The 25554-nt window shown below is 46.8% G+C and overlaps 1 protein-coding gene across 6 annotated transcripts in view; it reads right to left on the reverse strand.

The window, feature by feature from the left end:
* Positions 1-25554, reverse strand: part of LOC138580076 (zinc finger protein 211-like) — a 219404-nt gene that overhangs the window by 184240 nt on the left and 9610 nt on the right. For 3 of the 6 annotated variants that reach the window (XM_069650334.1, XM_069650336.1, XM_069650333.1), the window contains exon 2: positions 18984-19107. In XM_069650334.1, the coding sequence (XP_069506435.1) occupies positions 18984-19107 (124 nt within the window). Of the gene's footprint in view, positions 1-18983; positions 19108-22211; positions 22405-25554 lie in introns of those variants that run through there. The other 3 variants (XM_069650332.1, XM_069650331.1, XM_069650335.1) reach the window with 2 other exon arrangements.

Below are 25554 nucleotides of genomic sequence, written 5' to 3' on the forward strand. Positions count from 1 at the left end.
CGAAAGCGTTCATGCTTGTATCCTGGATTTGCCAGAAGACGATACAGTGATCCTGGTCAAATCATCCAATATCTCTTACATTACTGTGCGGTCTTCTGTGAGGTGGTGGCATCGTTTGGCCCATTACTTGATCTTTCTTCATATGTAGGCCACTTGAATGGAAGGGGTGGTAGACAGAAAAGAGCAGACCAGATGTTGCAATCCTTGTGCAAGCATAGTTCCAAGGTCTGCTCGTATGACACAGAAAACGGTTTGCTTTTGGGTAAAAGTCAAAGGTTTATATGCATGTTTATAAATGAATGTCACAAGCTATTGTTTTGGAAGTATTTAAAGCTTTAAAATACAAAAGACAAACCCAGATTAAATTAGTTAAATCATATCGATTGGTATGCTGGTACTTATATACTTCCCTTGATAGAGAATGAAGTTAGAATCATTTCCATTTTGCATAACACCCTTCTATAATATTTTGTTTAAAAATGGTTATGTTTGGTAATGGAAAGTACACAAATCACATGTTCGTTTTTATAAAATGGGATTGTTTTAGTTCATGGTAAGAACTGGAAATGAAAGTGTTGAAATGCAGAAATTGCAGAGTTGGCACACATCCCAGCTTTACCCCTTAACCAATGTGTGATACTGGCAATCTCATTTAATCTTGTATTGCCTAACCCCTCAATATTGCCAGTCCCTAAACCTTTCAAAATTGTCAGCCCTTCAGAGTGATTTCCTTCTCATGCTATGATCTTCATAAAAGCCTTATTCATGGTTTCACTGGCTATAGGGTTGCTTTCACTCTAATAGTGAGCATATTTATTTCGCACACCATAGGCACACCACAATATGGTTTTCCATACCAGTTATTGAATGTAGCATCATACTATCAGGGTACATAGCATGCATGGTCGTGTTATATATCGAATGGCAACACTATTTGAAACCCATATCCCACTTCTAATCTCAGTCTGTCTGGATAAAGACACCTTCCTCGTAGCTTCTAATCTGCATCCACTATCCATGCTATGGTATGTATAGCGTTCTCCTTCCTTCCAATTGGTTGTCTCTATCAATGCTTGAGCACTTTTGCATTCTGCGAGGCAGCTAATGTGTTTTCTCTGTCTATTATGGGTTACATGTACCTTTTACATACAGTCCTGCATTAATACTACATCTACCTTCTTGGATGTTATTGATAAAAAAAAGTATCCTGTTTGTACTAGAACAGTAACCCCTTTGTAGACTGCTAATGTTGGTCTTCAAATGCTACTTGTTTATCATTCTGATTAGAACAAGAATGAAGAGGGTAAGGGGACTGAGAAAACGTGCTTATTATGCTTCAAGACAGAATATTAATTTATAGGTTGTGAGCGCGATGGGTGTGGGCAGGGGGTGCGACCAGTATTCTTGATCCCTTAATTCCTTTGGTCTGGTGGAGGGGAGCCCCAAAGATGGCTTTGCCCAGGGCCCCAAAAGTGCTTAAAATGGCCCTGTATGGGGTGTTGGATGACATTGTGTTCTTGTGAGAGTATGGTGCCTAGCCCACCTTGGATGCATCTGTTGGTAATAGAAATTCTTTATTAAGTCTGGCATCTTAAGGAGGGGTGTGTTGCAAAGTATATTTTTCAATCCGTCAAAACTCGCGTCATCCTCTTTAGTACAGAGTAATTCCTGTGGTTGGGCGTTCTTTAATTTGTCTGTTAGTTTAGCGGCTATGGTGGAATAGTTAAGTATAAACCTTCTATAATCGCTTCTGGATCTTCTTCTGTCCCCCAGAGTTCCAAACTGTGGCCAGTATGGCATAGGGTGTGATCCCCGGAACTCTGTCTGGGATGTGAGAGACGATACAGGCACACAGGGCCAACACCCCACGGCACGAGGCAGCTGTTCCCGGATTAACGTGATGTTGTGACATCGCAAGTCGCTGACGGGGAAAGCTGGTAACAGCGGTGTATCAGGTGTAGATGTACACTAGAAGGCAGTCACAATAGTAGGAGGATGACCACCAAAAGGCCAAGAAAGGGATGGTAGAAAACAGTGGCAGGAGGCACAGGCAGGAGACCAGAAGCAGGATGTACAGGCAGGAGACCAGAGGATGACAGTCCCCAAGAAAAGTGACTGTTGAGAGAAGAACAAGGTAGGAAGAGAAAATAGACAAGGAACACAGTAACGGGCAGGCAAGGAAAATAGGAAGGCAAGGCAAACAATGACTTCCTCAGAAACAACGAACATACAGAGCGTATTGAGACTCACCTGTATTGTGAAGAGCTGTTTTTATATAGCCCACTGCTCCCGCAATGAAGTCATTGCCGTCCGTGGAGCACAAGCGCAAGATGGCATTTCCGTGGGTCGGCTCTTAGGCTGGCTTTCCTCAGGGCACGGGTGATTTCGTACAGATGGTGAATCAGTTTGGGCCAACTGTCACTGTGAACCACGATATCTAGGTATGCCCCCACAAAATTCTCAGTATGGTTTTAGCACTTTCAGCCTCATCATGAGTTTGGCGGTATTCTTGTCGAGCGCCATTTGCGCTAACGCCACGCTGCCTGGCGGAAAGTGCACGCACACAGAGACACGGCATTAACGCAAATATCGATTGGCGTAAAAATTTACCAGGAACCCATAAATCCATCGCACATTGCGCTATCGCCGAGCCGCGACGCTGATGCCGGACTCATTCAACGTCACCCCACCGTAGCCCAACCAGACGGGTCAGCGTCCACAGGGCTGCAGGGCGACAGTGCCTCATTCCCTGGAAGCCACCACGGGCGCCTAGGGTATGAATGGAGCCACAAGTGGGTCTGACTCTGATGAGGGCCACACACCCACAGCAGCAGGACGCACTGCACTGCTGCCGTCACCTAGCCACAGTGTCACACAAGAGTTGGCCAGACCCCAAGGTAGACTAGAGCATGCACCAGAGGATGCACCCACGCCACATGTAAGTCGGGCCCGCACACCTCAGCCAGATGTGGACACACCATCTTATGGCTCCCATGAGGAAAGTGTTCAATGTGCATGTGTTGCTCAATTTTAAGTATCCATTTAGTTTGGTATTCAATATGTATTTATTTGCTTACTTTCACTGACTGTTTCTCACTTGCCGTCCCATTAGGAGGGCTACTTCCTCTCTGCTGCTGAAGTTGGGAAACGCACCAGTGCGAGCTCCGCTCACCTGCCTTGTGTTTCTCTCTACACGCTTAAAGGCTTCTTCCTGGACGCGGGCTAGGGGTGCTCTCTGCTCTGGGCTCATTAGTAGCTTCTGCTGCTTGTTGGAGGGTCCCAGGCTGTTGGAAAGTACACAGCCCACACTTGTTTTGGGTCCCACAAGTCCGCTGGGATAATTGCCAGTGTCCTGGCTCTTTCTCTGGTGCCACCGCAGCTGCCTCCTCACAAGGGCCTCATGCTGTTCTTCCCCATACAGGTCTCCCTGTTGGTCTCTTCCCTGCTTGGCTGGTCTCCCTTTATACATCTGCAGCCCTGTGACAGGGTGCAGAAGTGGGTGCTTAATCAGCCCTGCCTGACCATAATTAAAAGGGACATGCCCGACCCTTGCAGCTCTTCGGCATCTTCCTCGTCCCAGTACTAAAGTGGTCAAAGGATGTAATCTTTATTTCTCTTTGTGGCCTCTTCTTCATCCCAGTACTGTAATTTGTGGAAAACTGAGGGGAATTGGCTTATAACAGCCCATGAAGGTAGGGGATCCCATGGTACATTTCTAGAATTCCAAAAGCATTTACTTACAGAAAGCACTCACTCAAAATGTACATGTAAATATTCACTTTTAGGTTTATTCAATTAAACATTTAAAATGAAGATTTTAATGAAATGATGTTTGGGTTATGTATTGGATAAGATTTAGAATATGTAAATTTTCCTTAATAAAACTAGCAGGAGACCTTTGTTCCCCCAAAGCAAGATGGAGCTTCATTTCAGCAACAATGATTGGAGGAGATGAATTGTGATGTAGTTTGGAATTTCTAACTGGAGTTCCAAACTGCCTTTCATTCGAGTTTCCCTAGAGGCAGGTTGCAGATTCTATAGCTCAGTAAATAAGTTCTTAAAGTAACTCAACAATCTCAGAACTAGTGAATGCCCAAAAGAAAAGACAATCTCAGAAGATTTCAGTGACACTTGGGTCACATTCTGAAGCTGAAGAAGAATTACAGATGAAGCATGCTAAATTACTAAATTGAAGTTGAAGTGTTATTAGATGTTAAATATTTTTGAACTTCTTAAAGGAAAAGACATTTGTGCAAGATTCATTTATTGGTAAAGTTCTGTTTTATTTTGAAAGCTTCCAGTGTACGCGCTCATAAATGGAACTGAAATCGTGCTGAGTGTGCCGTGTAAATATTTCACAAATGCGCGTATAAACTTATTAACAAGTGCGCGTGTAATGTAATACAATCGCGCGCCGGCTATCGCTTGAGTTAAACTGTTAAATTATAATCCATTTAACACTAACCCAGTAAATAGTTTATCCGTTCGTTTCATCGCAAGTGTATTTATTTTCTTTTTGTCTCGCATATTCCTTTGTTCGGACACGGCACGGACAATATTAGAAGAAAGAATCTTCACACGTAGTCTACGTGCGGCGCGAGCATCAGAAAATGTCCGATAAGGAAATTCAAATCGAAGTTAAACTGAACTGAAAAGTAGTGCGGGCGGCTGTCGGTAACAAAGATTATTTAATTCAAGTTTTACTGATTTATCCAACGTCAGCGGATAAATGGTTCTGAGTGAGCTAACAAGATAAAAAAACGTAATTTGCAGGAAACACTTCAAACTGTCACATTAGTTATTTCAGCAATTAACATGATGCAATGGTTACAATGCAGAAAGAGCACAAAGAACTGACTCGCTCACACAACCATTACAACAATGGGCACTGAAACGCCACCACACCACTACTAGACCACAGAAGAGGCTACAAACTGTTAAATGCATGAAGACAGTTTGTGTTTGTTATTTGTTCTAGAATGTTAATTTAACATGTACAATGGTTTAAAAATGTGGATAAGAAACCGTAAAACCAATTACTATCCTATTAGATATGCCAATAAACACGTTACAAAAAAAAAATTGTTATTTCAGCAATTAAATGAAAGTTGGTCAGTTTAATAGTTACAAGAAGAATATGTTAAGAAGAGAAAAGACAATGGGCCTCATTACGAGTCAGGCGTTAAGGGGTTAACGGCGCCGTAAACGGCGCCGACCCTTAACGCCTGATTACAAGGTCCCTTAGCACCATGGTGATTTTAACGCCTGCTTTTTGCAGGCGTTAAAATCCATGGCGCTAAGGGACCATGGTGCTAATTACGCCACCGTAATTTACGGTGGCGTAATTAGCGCCTTCCCCACTCCCATTATGCCCTATGGGGCAAAAATGGGAATGGGGAAGGGTAAAATGGGAAATGGGGATTTACCGCCCCACTCACCTTGGAATGGGGCGGTAAATCCGCCATCCACCATGGTGTAAACGTAGTTTACACCATGGTGGTAAGGGTACGACCCAGGTGGTAACTTACCGCCTGGGTCATAATGAGGCCCAATACATTTAGATTAAAGTTCATGGAAGAGAGTTTACAGTAAGATTCAGAGGGAGAAACAGACTAAAGAACTAAGGAGCAATTGAAGTTGCAGCAGCAACTAATATACAAAGTCTATCAGCAACTAAGCATAGACAGCAATTAAGGAGGAGGGTGGCAAATTATTTAACAAAATCTGAAGTAAGGTAGTAAGATATTCACCTACATATTTTTGTCTTTTAGATATCACAGACACTGAGGTGCCAAATCCATTACCAGAGGGCATCAGTGAGAGCCAGTGAAAATCTGCATTTTTAAAAAATTTTATTTTTTATTTGTATATGGTTTAAACAAACCTTTACAAACAGGTTTTACTCAGAATAGCATAAAAGAATATTATTTACACACAGAAATAATTTAATTACAAGCATATGCTTACATTCTCCAGACAAATAAAAAAACATTTACAAAAAAAGTGATTCCATTAGTCATATATAATTACTTTTTTGTTTTTAAAACTGTGTTTATTTTTGCAACAGAGCAGAGTCAGTGCATTACAGGTAAAATCAATAAAGGGCAGTCAACCCCCCCCCCTCAATCGCTCCCCATTCCTCCAACCCTCATTCCCCTTATATTTCTTCCTCCACTCGGTTTGTTTCTGTCCCTTCCAGAACTCTCGCTGTGTTCCAGGGTAGGTAAGTGAGGGCCTGGAACCTCTGAATATAGTCTAAGAATGGGGCCCAAGTGTCCTTGAAGTGGTGCAGAGTTCCTGCTCTGGCCGCCGTTATCTTCTCTGCAATTAGGATGTCCCACATATTCCCCCACCACAATGCCACCAACAGACCCTCAGCAGTCTCCCAAGTGCGGGCCACCACAATCCGCGCTGCCAGGAGACATTGGGTTAGGAGTTTAGCTTTTCTTCCAGCTCTTGGGTAGCATCCCGTGACCGGGACCCCTGGAAGGATAGGTTCAGGTTCGAGCGGTATTACCTTCTGGGTAATGTCCGCAATTATGGTTATGCACTGGCACCAAAAATGTTGAACCTTCGGTCATGCCCACCACATGTGGTAGAAGGAGCCCGGCTGCCCACACAGTGTCCAACAGGCGGGGCTCAGAGCCCGGTTCATATGATGAAACCTTAGTGGGGGGTAATACCAACGTAATAAGAGTTTGTATGCTCATTAACGGTTTGTGATGCAAGCGGACACTGAATGAGTATGTGACCAAATGTCCACCCAGTTCTGGTCAATTAGTGCATGCCCTAGATCCGCTTCCCATTGGGCCATAGCTCGGGTTTTGGAGCTAAGGAAGTCGCCCGAAAAGCGTTTGTATAGGGCCAAGATCCTTCCTCGAATCGGGAGCTCTTGTAACGTTAGTTCAAGTGGTGAGGTCGTGCGCGTTGCTGCTTGCTGAGTTTGCTGGTGGGGGCACCAGTGTCGAAGCTGAATATACGTAAATCTGTCTGCTTCCTTCAGCTGAAAAGTCTCTTTGCATTGTTCAAATGTTCGGGGGTGACCTTCCATGAAAAGTTGGCCAAGTGTCTCTAGGCCTCTCCTGATCCAGTTCTTGAAGTTGTGGGGAATGGTTCTGGGGGCAAAGGCGAGTTTCATAAAGACCAGGGAGAAGGGGCTTAGGCCCCTCGGATCTTTTGTCGTTGCCGCGCCTAGTCCCATGCCTTTAACGTTTGTTTAGTGGAAAGCAGAAGCTCATCCCCGCTTTGTCGGAGTTGAGGTGGGGTGTGCGGGAGAAAAATGTAACGGGAGGAGCAGCCAGGATTGCTCCATCTCCACCCACCTGGGGCGCCGAAGTCATTAACTAGGTATGGATGTGGGCTAGTTGGGCCGCTATTTGGTAGTTCTGCAGGTCAGTACTCCCAGTGCTCCCAGGCGTGCGTTCCCCAGCATCATTTTCAGGGGGATCCGAGCCTTTTTGCCTTTCCAGATGAAATGGAGCAGTTTTCACTGGAGCCCTTAGAGGGCGGCCGGGGGCATTTGTTGCTGGGAGAGCGGATTATGCATACAGAAATCTGGGAAGAAGATTCATCTTGCTCACTGTAATGTGCCCCATCAGGGAGATTTCCTGTGTCACCCACCTGTGTCACCCACCTTTTCCAGTTCACAGAAGAGTGGGGGGATGTTTGCCTGATAGACCGCTTTTGGGTCCATTGGGATATGGACTCCAAGTAGGGGATTGCTTTTTCCTTCCATTGTACGGGGCATAGTGAAGAAAGGGCCTCCGGTCAGCCGGCAACAGGCCCGTCCCCAGGGGCACCGACTTGTGATAGTTAATCGAAAAGCCTGTGACTTTCCCGTAGTTCTCTATTTCTGCTAGGGCATGACGCAGAGAGCGAGCGGGTTCTGCAAGGGTGAGTAGGACATCGTCTGCATAAAGGGCTATTTTGTGTTGGGTAAAGCCAATTTGAGGGCCCTTGGTGTTGGGGTTTGCTCTGATGCTCTGGGCGATTGGTTCCATCACCATGTCAAAAAAGTAATGGGGATAGCGGGCATCCATGCCTGGTCCCACAGCCAAACGGTATTGGGGCGACAGGATGCCATTAACTCTGAGAAGGGTTTTCGGGACTTGGTAATTCGCTAGGACCATTTTATGGAACATGGGCACGATATGAAAGGCTTCCATAGTTTGACCCATAAAGGCCCAGTACACCTTGTCAAATGCTTTGACGGCGTCTAGGGCCACCAGGACTAGTTTCTGTGATTTCCGGGTTGTGGGATCAATCAGGTTCAAGGCTCTGCGGATATGGTCACCCGTAGATCCATCAACAATAAAGCCAGATTGGTCTGGATGGATTAGTTCGGGTAAAATGGTTGAGAGGCGGTTGGCCAGGATTTTTGAATAAATGTTGGCGTCAATGTTCATCAGGGCAATGGGTCTGTGTGAGGCCGGGTCTTTCGGGTCTTTTCCCGGTTTGGTCAACAGGATTGTGATGGATTCTACCATGGACGGGGTGACCGTGCCTAAGTCCCTGAAACAGTTAAAGAGGGCCACCATAGGGGTCACCAGTTGAAGTCAAAAAGTTTTATAGAATCTTGCTGAGAACCTGTCTGGACCCGGGGCCGTGCTTTAAGGGACTTGATAACTTCCTTGACTTCCTCACTTGTGATAGGTGCATCAAGGTTTGTTCGGGCCGCATCCTGAAGGTGGGGTAGAGATGTTTTTTGTAGACATCCCTTTGTTTGCTTCAGTCTCTAGGGGGCCGCTGCCAGTTGTTGTTTCTCCCTCTCTGTGTAGTGAACCCTGCCTTGAGAGTCACGTAGCCCGATAATGGTATTGGTCTGTCTTGCCTTGGCCAGTTTACTCACTTACAGTTTATTCGCTTTGTTATTTTTGGCATACTAGAATTGTTTCGCTTTGGACAAGAGATTGGCTGTATGTTTGGCGTAGTGCGCCTCGATTTTGTTGCGGGCGGTGCGGATTGCCCATTGTGTTTTCGGGGACCATCCCTTCAGCTTGTGTGTTTTTTCGGCTTCTTGGAGCTCTTTCTCAAGTGAGAGGTGAGTCTGACGCCTGGATTTATGGTATGCCGCTCCCTGAGCAATAAGTTCCCCCGAACCACCACTTTTATCGCATCCCAAGTGTTCGCCGGGGAGGTGCCTTTATTGCGGTTGTCATTAAAGAAGTTTCGGATCGTGGAAGCGATTGCATCTCTCAGGGGCAGGTCGTTGAGGATTGGGTCAAATAGAACCCAGCGGCGTGGTGGAGGGGGTGTGGCCTGAAGGGCTCAAAGCTCTAGAGTTACTGGCGTGTAATCTGACAGGGTGCTTGTTCCAATCAAGATTTCCTTGACGTAAGCCAGAGTTTGCAGTGACGTCAGTATGAAGTCAATTATGGAAAAGGTCCTGTGGACGCATGAGTAGAACTAGAAGTCCCTTTCTGTAGGATGAAGCGCCCTCCAGGCGTCCACCACCTCTAGGGTCCTAAAAAGGCACAGGATTCCCAGGACCGTGTTGAGATCTTTAAGGATGTGACTTGTCCTTAGTGGGGTCTGGAACTCCGTTAAAGTCACCTCCAATAACCTTCAACCCTTTTGAGAAAGATGAGAGGGTTGAGCACAAGGAATCATAGAAGGCCGTATGGCCCACGTTAGGAGCGTATACGGAGACTACCGTATATAGTTGGCCCAATAGAAGGCACTTAACTGCCACGTAACAGCCCTCTGGGTCAGTTTTAGAGTTCAGGATGTGCGGATTCAGTTCCTTTCTGAAGAGGATCGCCGTCCCTCCTTTTTGGTGCCATCCAAGGCCAGAAACTGTAGTGAGAAGTCTTTAGATCTGAGGCACCCAAAGTCCACCAGGAGCAGGTGGGTCTCCTGCAACATGGCCACACCTGTTTCTTCGTCCAGGAGTTGTTGGATAATCAATTTGCGCTTAGCCGGGGAGTTGAGGCCCTTGACGTTCAGGGAGATAAATCGGACAGTTCGAGAGCCTGGGGGTAACACGGCGGGGGGCGGAGGACTAGCCGCTATTGTCGGGAGGGGGGTCGCAGCTGTTGATCACTCTGACTCTGAATTTTTAAACAGAGGCTCCAACGGGGAGGCCTCAACTTATATAACGTGGGGGGGCCCGCGGTTTCAGGATCAGACCCCCCCCCCCCCATGGCCAGTTTGGCCAGAGCCATGCACCCCGCCAATGTGGAGGACCTGGCGTTTGTATGAAAAAGTAATTCCAAGGACTCATTGGTGGTCTGTACCTTGGAAACGGGCATGAGGCATGGGGGGGCCGTCGTTAAGCTTGTTTCTCAAAGCTGAAGAATTGGAAATTGCAGAAGAATTAGTCGAGGACTCTAGAGGGCCTGGGGAGGACGGGAATCCGCAGGAAGCGTGCAAATATTTATTTTCTTTTCCCATACCTCGTGACTCGAGACCAGGAGGACCCCTTGGGTTTTGTTGGGGAGGCAGGAGCTTCGCCCGTGTTGTCAAGTACTGTGCACGCTGAGGCGCCTTCAGGGGAGTCCGAGTGTAGAATCTTTTTTCTGCATCCTCCAGGTGGGCAATTCTACAGAGGAAACCATTGCGAGTGAATTGGAGGGCTGTTGGAAAGAGCCACCTGTATCGAATCTGGTGGTTCTGGAGGTAAAGGGTGAGCGGATGGAGTGATTTTCTTTTTTGTAAGATAAGAAGAGAAAGGTCCTGGTAGATCTGAAGAGGAGTCCCCTGGAAGGATATTTCATCTCGGGTACGGCTTATTGCCTAGATGGCCTCCTTGGTTGTAAAGAAGTGCACTCTGGTTATCACGTCAGCAGGGGAGTCAGTTGTCACCCCCGTCGAGGGGGGAGCCTGTGGGTTCAGTCCAGTAGAAGCAGTGATTTATCTAGATGGGGGAGAAGGGCTTGAAAGAAAATGTCTACGTATTCGGGGAGATTTTTGTCCAGGATGAAGGCTGGAATGCCCTGGATACAGAGGTTGATACGTCGAGCCCTGTTTTCCAAATCTTCTTGTTTAAACTGAAGGATCTCACACCTGTCTAACAGGGATTTGATAGAACGTTGGATCTCCCCCATTGATGTTGCTTGGTTCTGAGAACGGTCTTCAATTTCCCCTATGCGCTGTTCCACTTCTGTAACCCTTTGGTTAGTGTGCTCCAGCTTTGTAGTGAGTTCCGTCATGCATGATCTGAACTCGGTTTTAATGTCTGCCATAAAGGCCTGGATGTCCTCTTTAGTTGCTAGGGATTCTTTATCGTCTGATGTTTTCTGTGCGGCAAATTTGAGAGGGGTATCAGTTTTCTTAGCTTTATCGGCCGCAATAGCATTGTGGAGATGTCCGCGTTCTTATTGGCCTTCGACTGCTTAGCCATGGTGGGATCCCGTTAGAGTGGGGAGTGTCGGCGTGCTTGCGTTCGATTATCAGAATCAATTAGAAAGGAGTCTCTGGGCCTGGCCTTAGTAGCTCCTCAGGTTGGTGGGTACTTAGAACCCTTATGTGATGGTGTGGTTGGTGAGGGTGCTACGGTGGGTGACCTTGGATCCAGTAGTGGCCCGGAGTTGCGGAAGCAGCCAGAATCTTCAGGGCAAGTTGACAACCATGGGGGGGCAGGTGGATGAGTGGGCCGGGGCACCCCAGCAAGTGGAAGGGGGTGGGGGAGAGACTTCTACTTAGGGCTGTGTTGCTTGCTGTGTGTGCGGGGGGGCCCTACTAGTGGGTGCAACAGTGGACAGGAGGTGCTGGCTTACCTCCACATGCGAAGACCCCTTGTGGGGGGGAGCAGGTTCAGAAGGCCCTGTCACCATAGCTGTCTTTGTGGGTTATCAAGGGTAAGGGGGTGCTCGCCAAGCTCCGGTGGATGGGCAGGGGCGCCCCAGGAGCAGGCCGGAGGGATCTGTAGGCAGCCTCAGGGGAGTGGTGGTTAGTGGAGATAACTCGTAAGCAAGGGCTCCCCTCCTCCAGGAGCTGTCTGAGCGAGCAGGTCAAGTCCCTGAATGGGCTAGTGCGCCCCACCAGATGGTGAAGGGGGCCCCAGGGATGTCCAGCTCCCGAGTCATGGTAGCTTTGTCCGGATTAGCAGGATGGTGTGAGGGGGCCTCCAGACAAGCCTGCCCCCGAAGCGGTTCCCTGCCTCTGTGCTTCGTGGAGGGGGAGGGGAGAGCGGGAGACGAGGAACGCGCCCTCTGCAGCACGTAACCCCCAGGCCCCAGGACTGATGGCCATACCTGCAGCTCCGGGACCGGCCGCCGCGAAAAGAGCTGCATTTTTGGGGGGCCCGGCACGGCGGCTCTGAAGGGAGCAGCCGCATTGTCGCCACTCCAAGCCACGCCTTATAATTACATTTTTAAAGAAAAGAAAAAAAGTATAAATCACAATTAGGATAAAAACGTATTACAGGAGAAAGGAAGGAACAGAGAAAAGAGAGAACAGATTAGCACATGACCGAAGCTTGAGATCATCCACAATGTCCCATATGGACATCCAGATTAAGACCCTTCAGGAACCCTGAGATAGCAATAGTCTGTTATTTTGAATATTTAAACACTGTTTCCAGACCAGGTCAAATGGGAGGCCTGAGTAGGAGGCCTTTAAATTTCCCAAAAAAGTGTTTCTCAACTCTTCTTTTTTTAATTTATTTTTGTTTTATTTAAAATGATTTTGTTTAAACAAACTTTTCCTCTGGTTTCATGAAAATATATCTCATTCTTACCAATTTCGCATGCATAGGAACATTGAAAAAGGGGGATTTTCAACAATGCATCATCTATGGGTGTGGTTCTTTTGAATGGTCCAGAATGTCGACAAGAAATTGGACAACTGTATATATCAATTTCTTGTCTTGGCCTCTTAGTATCTTCAGCCATCTAGAGTCTCCTTCTTGATGGTCGGATATCTTCAATAAATCGCCAAATAGGAGTCTCTTATCGGTGAGGGCAGGGCAGATCATGATTAGATGTTTCAGATGTTTTTTTGTCCATGCAAAAATTGGCAGAATTGTTCCGTCTTAGGTTTTTGGCAAGTATTGCCTAGTCTTTGTCTAGTCGGAAAAATATTTAGACGGATTTTCATGAAGGCAGTACGGATGGTTGGATCTGGGAAGAGTGCCAAATATTGCTGAAGTTTATGAATCGCTCGGATGTCAAGTAGGCATTGTAGATTCATGGAGTATTTTTGTTTTTCTTCCGATGTTTTGGACCAGTCGTTTTGCTGCATTTTTACCTTAGCGCGTTGAGGGCGGTTGATGAGCATTTCTAATGTCTTCATTTGCCATTTGTTGGAATATGGCAAGTTCCCACGTTTTCAGCAGGGTGTTATACATGGCATGCGGGGTCCCTCGTAAGATTTGAATTGCTGATATTGGATCTTTGTTTATCAGCTTACGCAAGAGGTCCAGCTGCTTCCACAATACAATTGAGGAGAGGGATTGTAGTGCCATTTCAAACCGTATTCTGACCATGGGATAGCTTTTTGGGAGGTTCAAGATCTTCTGCCAAAAGGCAGCTTCGATGGTTTGCCAGTTTATTTGAGTTGCTGTAATCATCGCATCGCTCCCATAAGTAATGATGGGGATAACCTTTTGACGATAGAACAAAGAATTGGTTTGAAGGAGAATTTGCCATATCGTCTATGTAGCATCACTCCTTGTCTGGCTAGCCTTAGGATCTTGCCTTCCAGGGAGGACACCCAAGCTGTTTCAGCTTTCTGCTGGTTAATTAGTACACCAAGGTATTTGAAAGTTGTGACTACCTCAAGTGGTTTATTCTCAAGGATAAAATTTGTGAGTCTGAGTCGGTTATTTGTACTTTGATGCTTGGTTAGCGTCATTATTTTGGGTTTTTTGACATTGATCTGGAGTTCGCTGATATTCATGTATGTTTCTGTCATACGCAGGTTCTCTTGAAGGCCTGAGGGGGTTTTATCCAGCAATACAATGTCATCTGCCTACATGAGGTGTACAATCGGATGGGAATACATTTTTGGTGGATTGAGTGGGTTTGGTTTGATATAGGTGAGTTAGTCAGCAGTATATAAGTTATACAATGTTGCAGCGAGGGGGCATCCCTGTTTTAGGCCGTTGCATGTTCTTATTTCGTCTGTGGTGATTCCTTCTTTTGTTAATCTGATGGTAACAGAAGTGTTGGAGTAGAGCAGCTGGATGGGTTCACTAATCTCCAAGGGACATTTCCATTTTGCAAGTTTTTGCCAAGGTTTGTTCCTGTTTATGGCATCAAACACCATATGGAGATCTATGAAAGCGGCATACACTTGGGAGTTGTTTTGTAAGGCTTATTGCTTTATTAGATTTAGAATTTGTGCCCACATTTGGCGTGAAGCCTGTTTGTCGGCCATCGAAGCGGTTTGTTTCTTTGGCCCGAGCAGTCAGTTTTTGAAGAAGGTATGTCGCAAACAATTTTCCCAGGGGGATCTAGGAGAGCAATAGGTCTAAAATTGGATGGGTCGTCTCCATTTCCTTGTTTGTAGATAGGGATCAGCACTGTTCTAGTCCAAGTAGCAGGTATCAATTTTAGTTTATTGATTAGAGTCAAAATAAGGTCCATTAGGTTCACCCTGGTCTCTGGAGCCTGTTTCAGGATTGCGTTGGACAGGCCTTCAGGGCCAGGAGCTCGAGAGGCATTAAGTTTTTTGATCATCTCCAGAAAAAGATATTTATCCCAAAGAATGGTCCATTGGTTTGAGATTGATGTTTCTGGTGAGTTTTCTTCTGGGCACCGGGATTTATACAAATTGGAGAAATGTGAAATCCATTTCGGTTCCGGGACATTGGAGACCATCAGTTGTTGATGTCTGGTGTTGTGGTTTAACAGATTCCACAAATTCCTCAAGTTCTTATTTTTGAGCGTTGAGAGCATGGTTTCGGCATCTATTTGTTGCAGAGTCATCGCATGGGTTTTTTCCAATTTCTGAAGGCTTGTTTTGCTTTTTTCATCTTTTGAAGATTTTCAAGAGTGAAATTCCTTCTCATTTTCGGAGGTTTTGCAGAAGAGTTTTCTTTTTATTTGCCAGCTCTGGATTATAAGAATGCAGATGAACAGGCTTCTCTGCTGTGATGCCATTGAACTGGAAAGGTATCAATATCCAGTCATAGTTTAACTTTTCTTCGTCTGGCATTTTTGTTTGGGAGAAGGTCTGTGGCAGGGAGGCTTGATGTTTTACGCTGATTCTTAGTCTGGTTGTTGCTCCTGTAAGTTCCAAGGATGGAACAGGGATAATCATGTTCTGGTCGCACAAAGCACGAGCATGGAATGGTCGCTCTTAGTAGAAGGGAGAATTTTATATTTCGAGTAGCATGTTGTTCAATGCTGGAGATAGATAAATGTAGTCGATGGTTGCTGTGGTCTTTCTACAAGACCAGGTGGGAATCAGCAAGTTGTGTTCATCACAGGGGTGACTTGTTCAAATCAAATTTCTCATTGTCATTTCTTTAGACCAGCGGAGAGCTCTTGTTGTCAGATCATTGGGTGGTCTGTGGAGACCATTGGAGACATAGAGGTGGATATTAAGGACCCCACAGAGGGTGAAGTCGATGTTAAGAAATTTCACACCGAGTCTATCAATGGCCAGAAAAAAACCATCCAGGAAATGATTGTTGTTCATTGCCGCTAGATTCCAATACACATTTATAATCGCGATCAGTCTGGAAGTAGAGTTGTTCTCTTTGGTTTGGTGTGTCGATTTAACAGGTTTATTTTCTCCATTCCCCTTGGGTTTGCCAGCTTGGTAGTTATAACTGCTGAGAAACTGTTAGGCAGGCAGACTTAGGGGGTCTGGTGGTCCAGCATCACTCCTGCAGGAAGATTCAAGACTGGACCTGACAGTTAGGTTGGTTGTCAACAGGGGAAGGGGGATGCCATGTCCCGCCCTCGGGCACCCCACTCACGGTCATCAAGGACCCTCCACTCAGGTGATCCTCCCTTCCTTTTCCACCCTCAGGGTCTGGATCCAAGAGCGATGGTCTTGCCTTGGCTACCTCCACAGAGGATCCAAGGAGAGTAGGAGTGAGAGTACCCTCAGCTTTCTCACAACCCTCAACTGAACTTTTATGAATGAATGCTGAGTGACAAGGCCCAAAGACTGGAAAGGATATGTGACAATTGTTGGCAAAGCCAAGAAGCTGATAAGGAAAAGCCAGAAGATTGTAAAGCGACAAATCCGGCCCTTTAGCAGAGCGGTGGTGCTGGTAGAAGCATTGGGACGTGGTACTGGGGAGGGACACTGCTTGGACATGTTGGCGTGACATCTTCAGATGTCTGCTGGGGATGCACGTCACACATATTTGTGGGGGGGGGTGTTTCATGCACCCTCACACATCACGTTGCTGTGCCATGGCCATGGATGTCTTTCCCCTGGGCCTTGTGCTGATGCAGTGTACGTACTCAGGGGAGTAGTGGCCGTTACGGTACGGTGGTACAAGGGGTCAGTGGCTGCGGTGCCTCACGCACATTGCATGCACATACATTCACTCAGGGTCTGGAGGCGTGGCCCTTACGGGTTCATGCATTTTTAGGGTGGGGGGGAGCCTCACCCGCAGCCTCCTGGGTACCGGTGCCAGGCTCCGCTCCTCCGACTCCCTCAATGGTGCCATATCGAGGAGTGTGGTCATCTGCTCCTCCCAGGGGGTGAGCTTGGGTGGTGGTGGTGCTGGTCCTACTCCAGTTGCCATGTTTGCAGTCCTGTGCTGGGAGAGTAGGCCACGTACTCAGACCCGCAAGTCATTGAGGCGCTTGCGGCAGTCCTCACCATCCCTGGGCATGCGGCCTACTGCAGACACCCTCTAGCTGATTTCCCTCCATATCTGCGCTCGACGCTGGCCAGTTGTTTTGCACAGCAGTGCGCCATACAGCTCTCCCTAATGGGCCACTGCCTCCTCTACCAGTATGGCTAGCTCCTGGTCATTGAACTTTGGTTTTCTCGCCCGGTCCATGGCAGACGTGCCTCTGGTGCGTTCCTGAGACATTTTGTGATGTTTACATGGGTGGATGGCTTGCAGGGGCTGTGATTTTCGGCGGATTACGATTTCCAAAATGGCTGCCGCTTTATTTCCCGTTCCAGCGGTGACGCGTTTCTCATACACAATATTGAATGCATGTTGCATGATTTTACGATTTAACTCAAACCTTGAAATCAAGTGCATTAAAGGCTGAAGGGAGCCAAACCGTGAACGTTTATGAATGAATGCAGTATGGCAAGGCCACAGCTTGACAAAAGGTTTGTGACACGTGGTAGCACAGCCACGCGGCTAGCAAGGAGAAGTCAGAGGAGTGAAAGAATAACCATAAAGCCAAGATGCCAATAAAAGGAACTAAGTAAAGGTGACATAGTAATGTAGGAAGGCATGGTATCAAACAGTGAAGACAGACACAAGTGAACACTGTTCAAGAGTGTTATTGAACTTCATTGGGTTGGTAGAACGGCTATCTAAACCTACATCTAAAGATGGGAGCAAGCTTCGACCACCAAATAATAATAATAACGCAGTCCTAGTGGAGTCTGTCAAAATAAAAGGGCCTATACTAATAAACCTATTGCCAATCCTTACTTCTAAATACAAAATGGTGTGGGATAACAATGTATGCAAAAGACAAAAAGTGTTCAAGAAATGATATGTCAGGATATTTGAGTAGTTGGCTTCCCTTCCCCACGTTTTCAGCACGGGGCAAGGCAGCACGCGTGGGTTTCGCACACACTCTGGCTTCTTGGTCACAAGGCAACAGTTCAACACATAGGCATCAGGGCCTTCCGCCAAAGTCCCTTTCACAATGACAGTCTCTTATTGCAGAGGGCCTGATGTAGCAAACAAAAAGGTTCCTCTCCTTTGTCAGGATTCTCGCATTAATAAGTGCAAGATTGGTCTCCCTCCTTTGGACTCGGACCACAGGTCCCCCTCGTCCGGACTCAGACCCCTTTTCTACAATGTTCACAATTCACAATTTTGTCTCCCTCACCATGGATCCCCCTCTTCTGGGCTCAGATCCCTTTTGACATCAGAATCAAAGATTTTCAAATGTGCAATGGGTTTGCTTAAACCGTCGCAGGACCACTTTGTTTCCTTTACACAATTATACTTTACCTCAATCTTGGGGAAGGGACTTAGACCACACTTGTTGTCTTGAGAATGTAGTCTCAAGGCCCCCCTTTTGTTTTCGGATTGGGTTGATTGAAACTTGGGGAAGGGAACCCCAAGGATTGTTTTGAACTGTATCACCTTGAATTGGAGAAAGGTAATCTGGAGACTTATTCATGGAACTTTCTTGTGCTTAGATTAGTTCTTTTGGTAGAATAGGTTTGGATGTTACAAGCTTAGATTTTACCACTTTAGTTTTACCAGGAGGTCGAGAGATGTTAAAATGACAATAAGACATAACCTCTTCTGGCATAGTGGAGAGGGTTTCCTTTTCAGAGGAAATCGTGTCTTATCCCACGGAATCTCCTCAGCACCCTGGGCTCCGCCTCCTCCTAGGTGATCCTCTCGCAGTACACCACCCCGAGAGTCAGAATCAGGAAGCATCTGCCTTTCCCTGGGAGGAGACTTTCAGCAGGGGTTCAGTGAGAGATCTGTAGGATTCTTCACACCCTCTTCAAATGTGCTTATTTCCGTGGCTTGCATGTTACACAGAGACCTCTTTAAGCCACTGATATATCTTCGTGCAGTGGTCAGTGAGCTAGTTCTCAGCACTCTATTTCTTGGTCCTACACTCCCAATCACACCTCATGCCAAACGTACCTCCCTTTCTCCAGACTTTCCTCCCGGTGAAGTTGGCCACTCAATGGCGTTTTACTAGGACTATCTGCCCTGGACCCCAACCCTTTCGAAAGCCTCCCCGAACACCGCCTGGAAACGTATTGCGTTTAGACAGACTCAGCTTTTAAGAAACATTCACAGAGATCCACAAACTGCAAGCCAATCCCAATCTCCTCTCGTCTGGAGCACCACAAACTGTGTGCTGAGGCCTACTTCTCACGTTTTAAACCCTTGAAAGACAGTGTCTCCTTACCCAGTACCATCAAGGCTTGGTGAACTTCGTTCATCACATTCGTGTACAGTTCCTTCTGCCAATCGCGCAAGAGCTTCCACTCATCTTCAGAGAAATAGGCAGAGCCATCATGCGGTACTGGCACCTAGAACAAAATCCAATGCATGACACAGTCATGAGATCAGGTTTGTGCAATCCGATATATAAGAAGACATGTCCAATTTAAATATGGCATTACTTCCCATTTTTACAATGAAGATTAAATGTGTGTTTCGCTTGTGCTGACAATCTTGTGTTCAGCTAATATAATGATGGGTTGTGCAGTCATGTGATAACTACCTACGGCGAGAGAAGCTGCGCCCTGTGGGCTGTCAACCTACCAATAAAGTGTTCAATTAAATATTGACACAAATCAAAGGACTGCATGGAGGAGACGGCAGCGAAGGACGTGCAGTGAAGAATCACAAGGTAGCAGACGTAAGCAAAGGAGTATGCGGATGCAAAGTGGACTAAGGAGGGCCACAACACTAACAACCAGGTAAATGTGCAAAATGCTGACAGGTATATTCGATTAGGGTCCTTGGGACTTAATCAGGGGGGGCACAAGGGAAGCAAGGAAGAAATGGCTGCAAGGACTGAGTGAGTGAAGAGCTAAAAGAAGAGCATAGTAGGACAAGAAAGCGTATTTCACCCACCATGCTTGAACTGTGGTGGACCATGGAAAGAAAGGGAGCCGTCAGGAACTTGCAAATAAAACAGGCTGGTGGAGCCAGATACCCCCTTCAGAAAACAGGTGCAATGATCTGGTGTTCCACAGGTGCCCCATCTATCCGCCCGCAAGGAGCCGAATATCAAGTGACAGCTTGGATCCTCCTCATGACTTTGCAGGAGACACACTGTTCTGGCAAAGTTTATGCTGGTCACATGTATATTTACTTATTTAATGGTCACTTATACAGGAATCAAATACTCTTTCAAAGCGCCCACAGGGCAACAGGGAGGGGACAGAGGGTGACAGAAAATGTAATTACATCAATCATAAATTAATTAAATAAACAAAGAAGAGAGCGGGGAGGGGGAAGACAAACCTACTATGCCTTGTGAGTGTTCAGAACGTGCAAGTGCAGAGGGGAGAGGGATATGGAATAGGTGCTGTGGAGCTCATGGTGAGCAGCAGGTGAAGTGCTATGAAGAAAAGGAAAGTGCAACCCCCAAGGGGAGGGTGAGCCGAAGCAAGTGCAGTCGATGGACAGCAGATGAGATGAGAAGAAGTGGGAGGTCAGAGCCCTGAGGATGCATAAGGGCCCTGCACTTCAGTCAAGCTACTGTACGATTAGCAGGAAAGAGAGGGAGTGAAGGAAGAGGTGAAGAGGAAGGTCTTGAGGCTTTTCCGAAACTTAAGGAGGTCCTGCTCAAGACGAAGAGGGAGAGGTAGACTATTCCAAAGAAGGGAGCCCACTGAAGAAAGCGATTGACCACCTGCTCTCTGTTTAGCAAACGGCTTAACAGGCAAGGAGTTGGAGCCAGAGGAGCGCAGGAGTCCAGAGGGGGGGTATTAGATCAGAAAGAGTTGCAGACTCAGACCTTGTCACCCTAAAATGCAAGTGCAGGGTGGCCGAGCGGAAATGGCATGCTTCGTGTACATCCTCTGACAAACTGGCCTGCCGCCTGCTCCAAAGGCAATACCGGCTCTCTGTCCTAACCAAGAAGAGAGCTCATATCCAAGCCTGCGTCTCTGCGGCATCTAACAACTCCATCTTTCTTCTCATGCTCTCCGCTCATCCGTCTCCAACTCCCTCGGGGTCAGTCGCTTCGCCAAGCAAAAAGTTGGTGGTAGATCTCTTTCTTCCGCTGGTGCCTCCCTCTGGAACAGCCTCCCTGCCTCCCTTAAACTCGAGGAGAACCATCTCCGGTTCCGGAAGCACCTCAAAACCTTTCTCTTTGCTCCTGCCTTTTCTCCTCCTCTCCTCTGCTGACCTCCTGGCTGTAACTGGAACTGCACTGGCCACCTGGACACCCTCTGATCTCGGGCCCAGGTCCCCCTCTCCCCTGCCAGCGTCACACACCTGCACTGCCAACCTGGCAACCACCGGACTTGGGGACTGTTTCTGTATCCCTACCGTCCCCCCTACCAGAACTTGAAACCTGATGTCTGCACTTACCCATGCACTTGCCACAAGCTGGCCGTTACTTATTGTTTTATCTTTTCCCATGTACTGCACTGTCACTGCCCCCCTCCCACGCACTTGTGCGATCCGAATGACACCTGTCCTAGTAGGATAATTGTCTGTCCTCCCTTTGTTCCCCTCCCTTGCCTCGTCGCGCCTTGAAACACTTGCGTATATGCACGTTATAAATGCCATATCAAATCATAGAGTGGTCCCGGCCCCAGACAGCCTTGTGGATGATGCAGAGGGATTTGAATTTAATCTGCCCTGCGATCGGGAGCCAGTGGAGACCTTGTAGGGCAGGGGAGATGTGGTCCATGGGCTTGAGGTCAAGGATAAGTCTCGCTGCTCTATTCTGGAATAGCGGAAGGGGTTGCAGAGTGAACTCTAGGCTGTTGCAATAGAGAGAACCAGAGCCTGGGTAACACTGAGTCTCTGCGGGAAGGTGAGGAAAGGTAGAATTCCTTTCAGAAGGAAGAGCTGAAAGTGGGACTTCTTGACCATGTCCCAAGTATGAGGGAGGAAGGAGAGAGAGAGGAGTCCAAGATGACTCAGAGATTCCTTGCTTCTAAGGGGGAGCAGGGAGCAGGGGGAATACCCATAGAGGAAGGCCAGAGAGAAGGAAGGTAGGGTGCTTGGGACCCAATAAGGAGGATCTCAGTTTTGCTGGTATTGAGGCAGAGATCATTAGAAGTGTGCCAGGCCTCAATGGCAACGAGGCAGTCAGAGATGAAGGAGGATGCAAGGGCGTCTGTAGGAAGTTTGAAGAAGAGTTGTGTGTCGTTAGCATAGCACTGGAAGTTAGGGGAGAAGGAGGAAATGAGGAGTGCAAGCAGAGTAAGGTAGATGTTAAAGAGCCAAGGTGAGTGGATGGAGCCCTGAGGGACGCCACAGGTGTAAGAGGAGGAAGGGGAGGAGGAGCCCAGTATGACTTTGGAAGAGCGATCGGTTAGGAAGGAGGTAAGTGTTCGTGGTGTTGGGATGGATTGGATTTCTTTCAAGCCTAAAACGGTACGTGTGCTTCCTTCTTGCCAGGCAACGGCCAGAACTCTAAATGGAAAGCAGCAAGAAAAGAACTTACCTTGAGATTTGGTCGGCGCAGTCTCAGAACTGTCAACAGGAGCTTTGCATCCCCTAATAGGGGGTCCCATCCATGGGCCAATTTCTCCACCATGTTAGAGGTTGCACAGTGGCTTCAGAGAAGGACACCCATTCTTTAGGAGTCTAGACGAATTGTCGAGCAGGGGGCGCTCCAATCCCGACAAGCTGCTATGCCCAACTTCCTTAGTTGCATTCTGGACAAATTACGAGACTTTTGTGATGCAAAACCTACCTAATGATGGTTAGACCCCTAAGGAGGGGGAGGCTGCTATCGTAGGCCCTATGCTGGCTCATGTGAGAGTTGGCAGCATGAGTCGAGCTTCAATAGAGATCCTGGGAAGTCCTCTTTTGTTGTCCGACACACATTTAAATCTGTCTTTGGAACAGATACTTTTATGGTGGCGTTCCTGATGGAAAATGTGGTTTGTTCTACACCTGGCTGGCTAGTGCAATGTCATTTATGATCAACGAGAACCCTATTTTTCAAAACAATTCACATTTTGTGACTACTTTCATTTAATTTTTGGTGAGCCAGACCAAGAGTCATTCACTGGGGAGACGCTTCGTGGTTTTTGGTGGGTGCCATAGATGTAGTTATGTAAATTACATGGTTTAAGCAGCACCAGCAAGCAGCTGAACCGAGGCCGGATTTTGAGCGAGACAGAGCCAGCGAAAGGGTCAGTGAGTTTGGTGGTGCGACATGTGTGACCTTCTGCCATATATTGAGGTACTGTGTGAATGGTGCTACTTCTGACAGATCACTAGCCACAGAGTAAAAAGTGCTGGTTGTGCTGCATCCTACGATTTGGTTGGAATCATAACAACCAGCACGTTGCAGAACTTATTTTATGGGGACCACAGTGTTTTTTGGAGCCCTCTTTGCTGCAGCAATGCAACACAAAGGAGGCAGAAACCCTGCCACATGAAGGAGGGGTTGCGTCTCGGCAGAATGGGCATAAAGAGAACCTTAACTTAGCACAAATATGGAAGGAAATCTAGGGTGGATTGGAGACAAAATAACACTTATAGGCCCTCATTAGGACTCCGGCGCTAAACCATGGTGCTATTAGCACCATGGTCCATGCCGGAGTCCGCCATGGAGAAAGAGGGAATTACCACCCCATTCCAAGGTTGGCGGGGCGGTAATTCCCCCTTTCTCCATGGCCCTTCCCCATTCCCATTTTTGCCCCATAGGGCTCAATGGGAATGGGGAAGGCGGCAATTACGGTACCGCAAATTGTGGTACCGTAATTGCCATCAAGGTCCCTTTGCAGGTCCCTACTTTAACGGAGCCGCAAAGGGACCTCGTAGTAAGGCGTTAAGGGGTTAACGGCACCGCAGCCTTTTACGGCGCTGTTAACCCCTTAATGCCAGGGTCCTAATGAGGGCCTTAGCCTAAGTGTTATGGTTACTACAAATAATAGAGCGGTTTTGTACTCTCTTGCCCTTTAGCACTAATAGACAATGAAACAATTGTTTTTAGCTGCAATCCTACTTTTTGTTACAAATCATAGGAAGTAAACTAAAATTGTACAAATGTGTTAAGACATAGAAATGTGATGTTTCAGTACACCAACGGCTACACGTGTTTTATACATTTACAAGCTTCTTCAGCATAATATATATATATATATACACATACACACATATACACACACACTATTCATATTGTTACTTTAATATCATTTCATCTACAAGCTCTTACTGACCTTGATTTTAAATGCAGTGCAGTCTTTTGTATACATTGAACATAGTTTTATATAGTATATTTTGTAAATCAAAAATTAAAACAAAGGTCATGAAACAAACTGGATAAAAACAAAGAAAAAAATAAGAGAAAAACATGTCAGTGTCGCACGACAGAACATTTTAAAACTTTATACAGTGGACAATTAATTCTGGATAATGTAAAAAAGAAAAAAAGCGGATAGCCTACTTTAATTGTATACGTTACTTGGCTGTGTGAGGCATCTGAGGGCATCCTCACTTCTTTTCCCCCTGTATCCTCCTCTCAGGCAGCCAGGGAAAGGTTGTCGCTTTCAGATACTGACTCTGGGGGTGGATATGCGAGGGAGGATCACCTGGGTGGAGGGAACATGGGGAGTGGTGAAAGGACGTCCTTAAGTGAGACATGCGGCCTCATTCCGAGTCCGGAGGCGGAATAACGTTACTCCCCATTCCCATGGAGTCCAACAGGACTCCATGGGGATGGGGACCATGGAAACACTGGCACCGTAATTAACGGTGCCAGTGTTTCCATTTCCGTCTGCAGGCGGGTGGCGTTACTCTCGCCAGGTCAGACCTGGCGGGAGTAACACCACCAGCCTGCAGAACTCGCAGTTAGCTGGTCCGGAAACAGTGCCGGTACGGTTTTACCGGCACTGTTAAATCCGGACCGGCTAACTTGTAATGAGGCCGACGGTATCCCCATTCCCTTTTCATAATGAACCCTCCATCCCTAAAGCCGTTGTAGGATACCGTCAGCCCTTTCCCTTTTCTTCCCTCAAAACTGTCCCCCGGAACCACCTTCTCAGCACTGTGACGAGGAAGAGACCAACTAGGAAAACACATCCTCATTTGGTTGAGACAAACACACATCAGCCTTTGTTTGTTAATACAGACACATATCAGCCTCCACTTGCTAATACAGACACACATCAGTCAGGTACTAAGATAAGGAGGAGACACCACAGAGTTATACACCCTTCCTTTATTAACTCAGACATCCCATACTCCACTCTGGTACTGAGACGCAGAAGGTGCATATGGAGGGTGTTAGATTGGCATCATGGAAGGAGACACAGACAACAGAATATTTTATTATTAAAGTAAAGATCAGGATGGAGTAAGGCCTAACTTGCCCTATACTAAAGGTGGGATTTCCCTACCTAAACAAACTAACTAAAGTGTGTGTCAGTAGGTTCAACTGAAAGGTCTGTCTGTGTCCAAAACCTATACTTGCCTCCACAACGAATACAAAACAATGAGCAGGGACGTCAACCATAACTCAAACGGTGTTCCAAACAAGGTTCTGAGCTGTGCAGCTCTGGCTTACTCTTCAGCTTCTTTTCACAAATGTCAATAAGTTAACCACAAAGTTCAGTTTATCTATCTTTGAATATTAGAAGAAATACAGTTTTATACCTGTGTGACGGCCAGGGTGCCCTTCCCCAAGTTCAACACAGTACCAGGGTAACACAGTTCCGGAGCAATAAAACTTAGGGTTCCCTTCCCTAAGCTTAATGTCGATACCAAAAAGAAATATCTTGAAGCTTTGCCTTTCAACTGGACTTTGCAATTCTTTATAACTCAGGGTTCCCTTC

This window comes from Ambystoma mexicanum, chromosome 3p (genome assembly GCF_040938575.1).
Source record: "Ambystoma mexicanum isolate Mex_15411 chromosome 3p, UKY_AmexF1_1, whole genome shotgun sequence".
Classification (NCBI taxonomy): Eukaryota; Metazoa; Chordata; class Amphibia; order Caudata; family Ambystomatidae; genus Ambystoma; species Ambystoma mexicanum.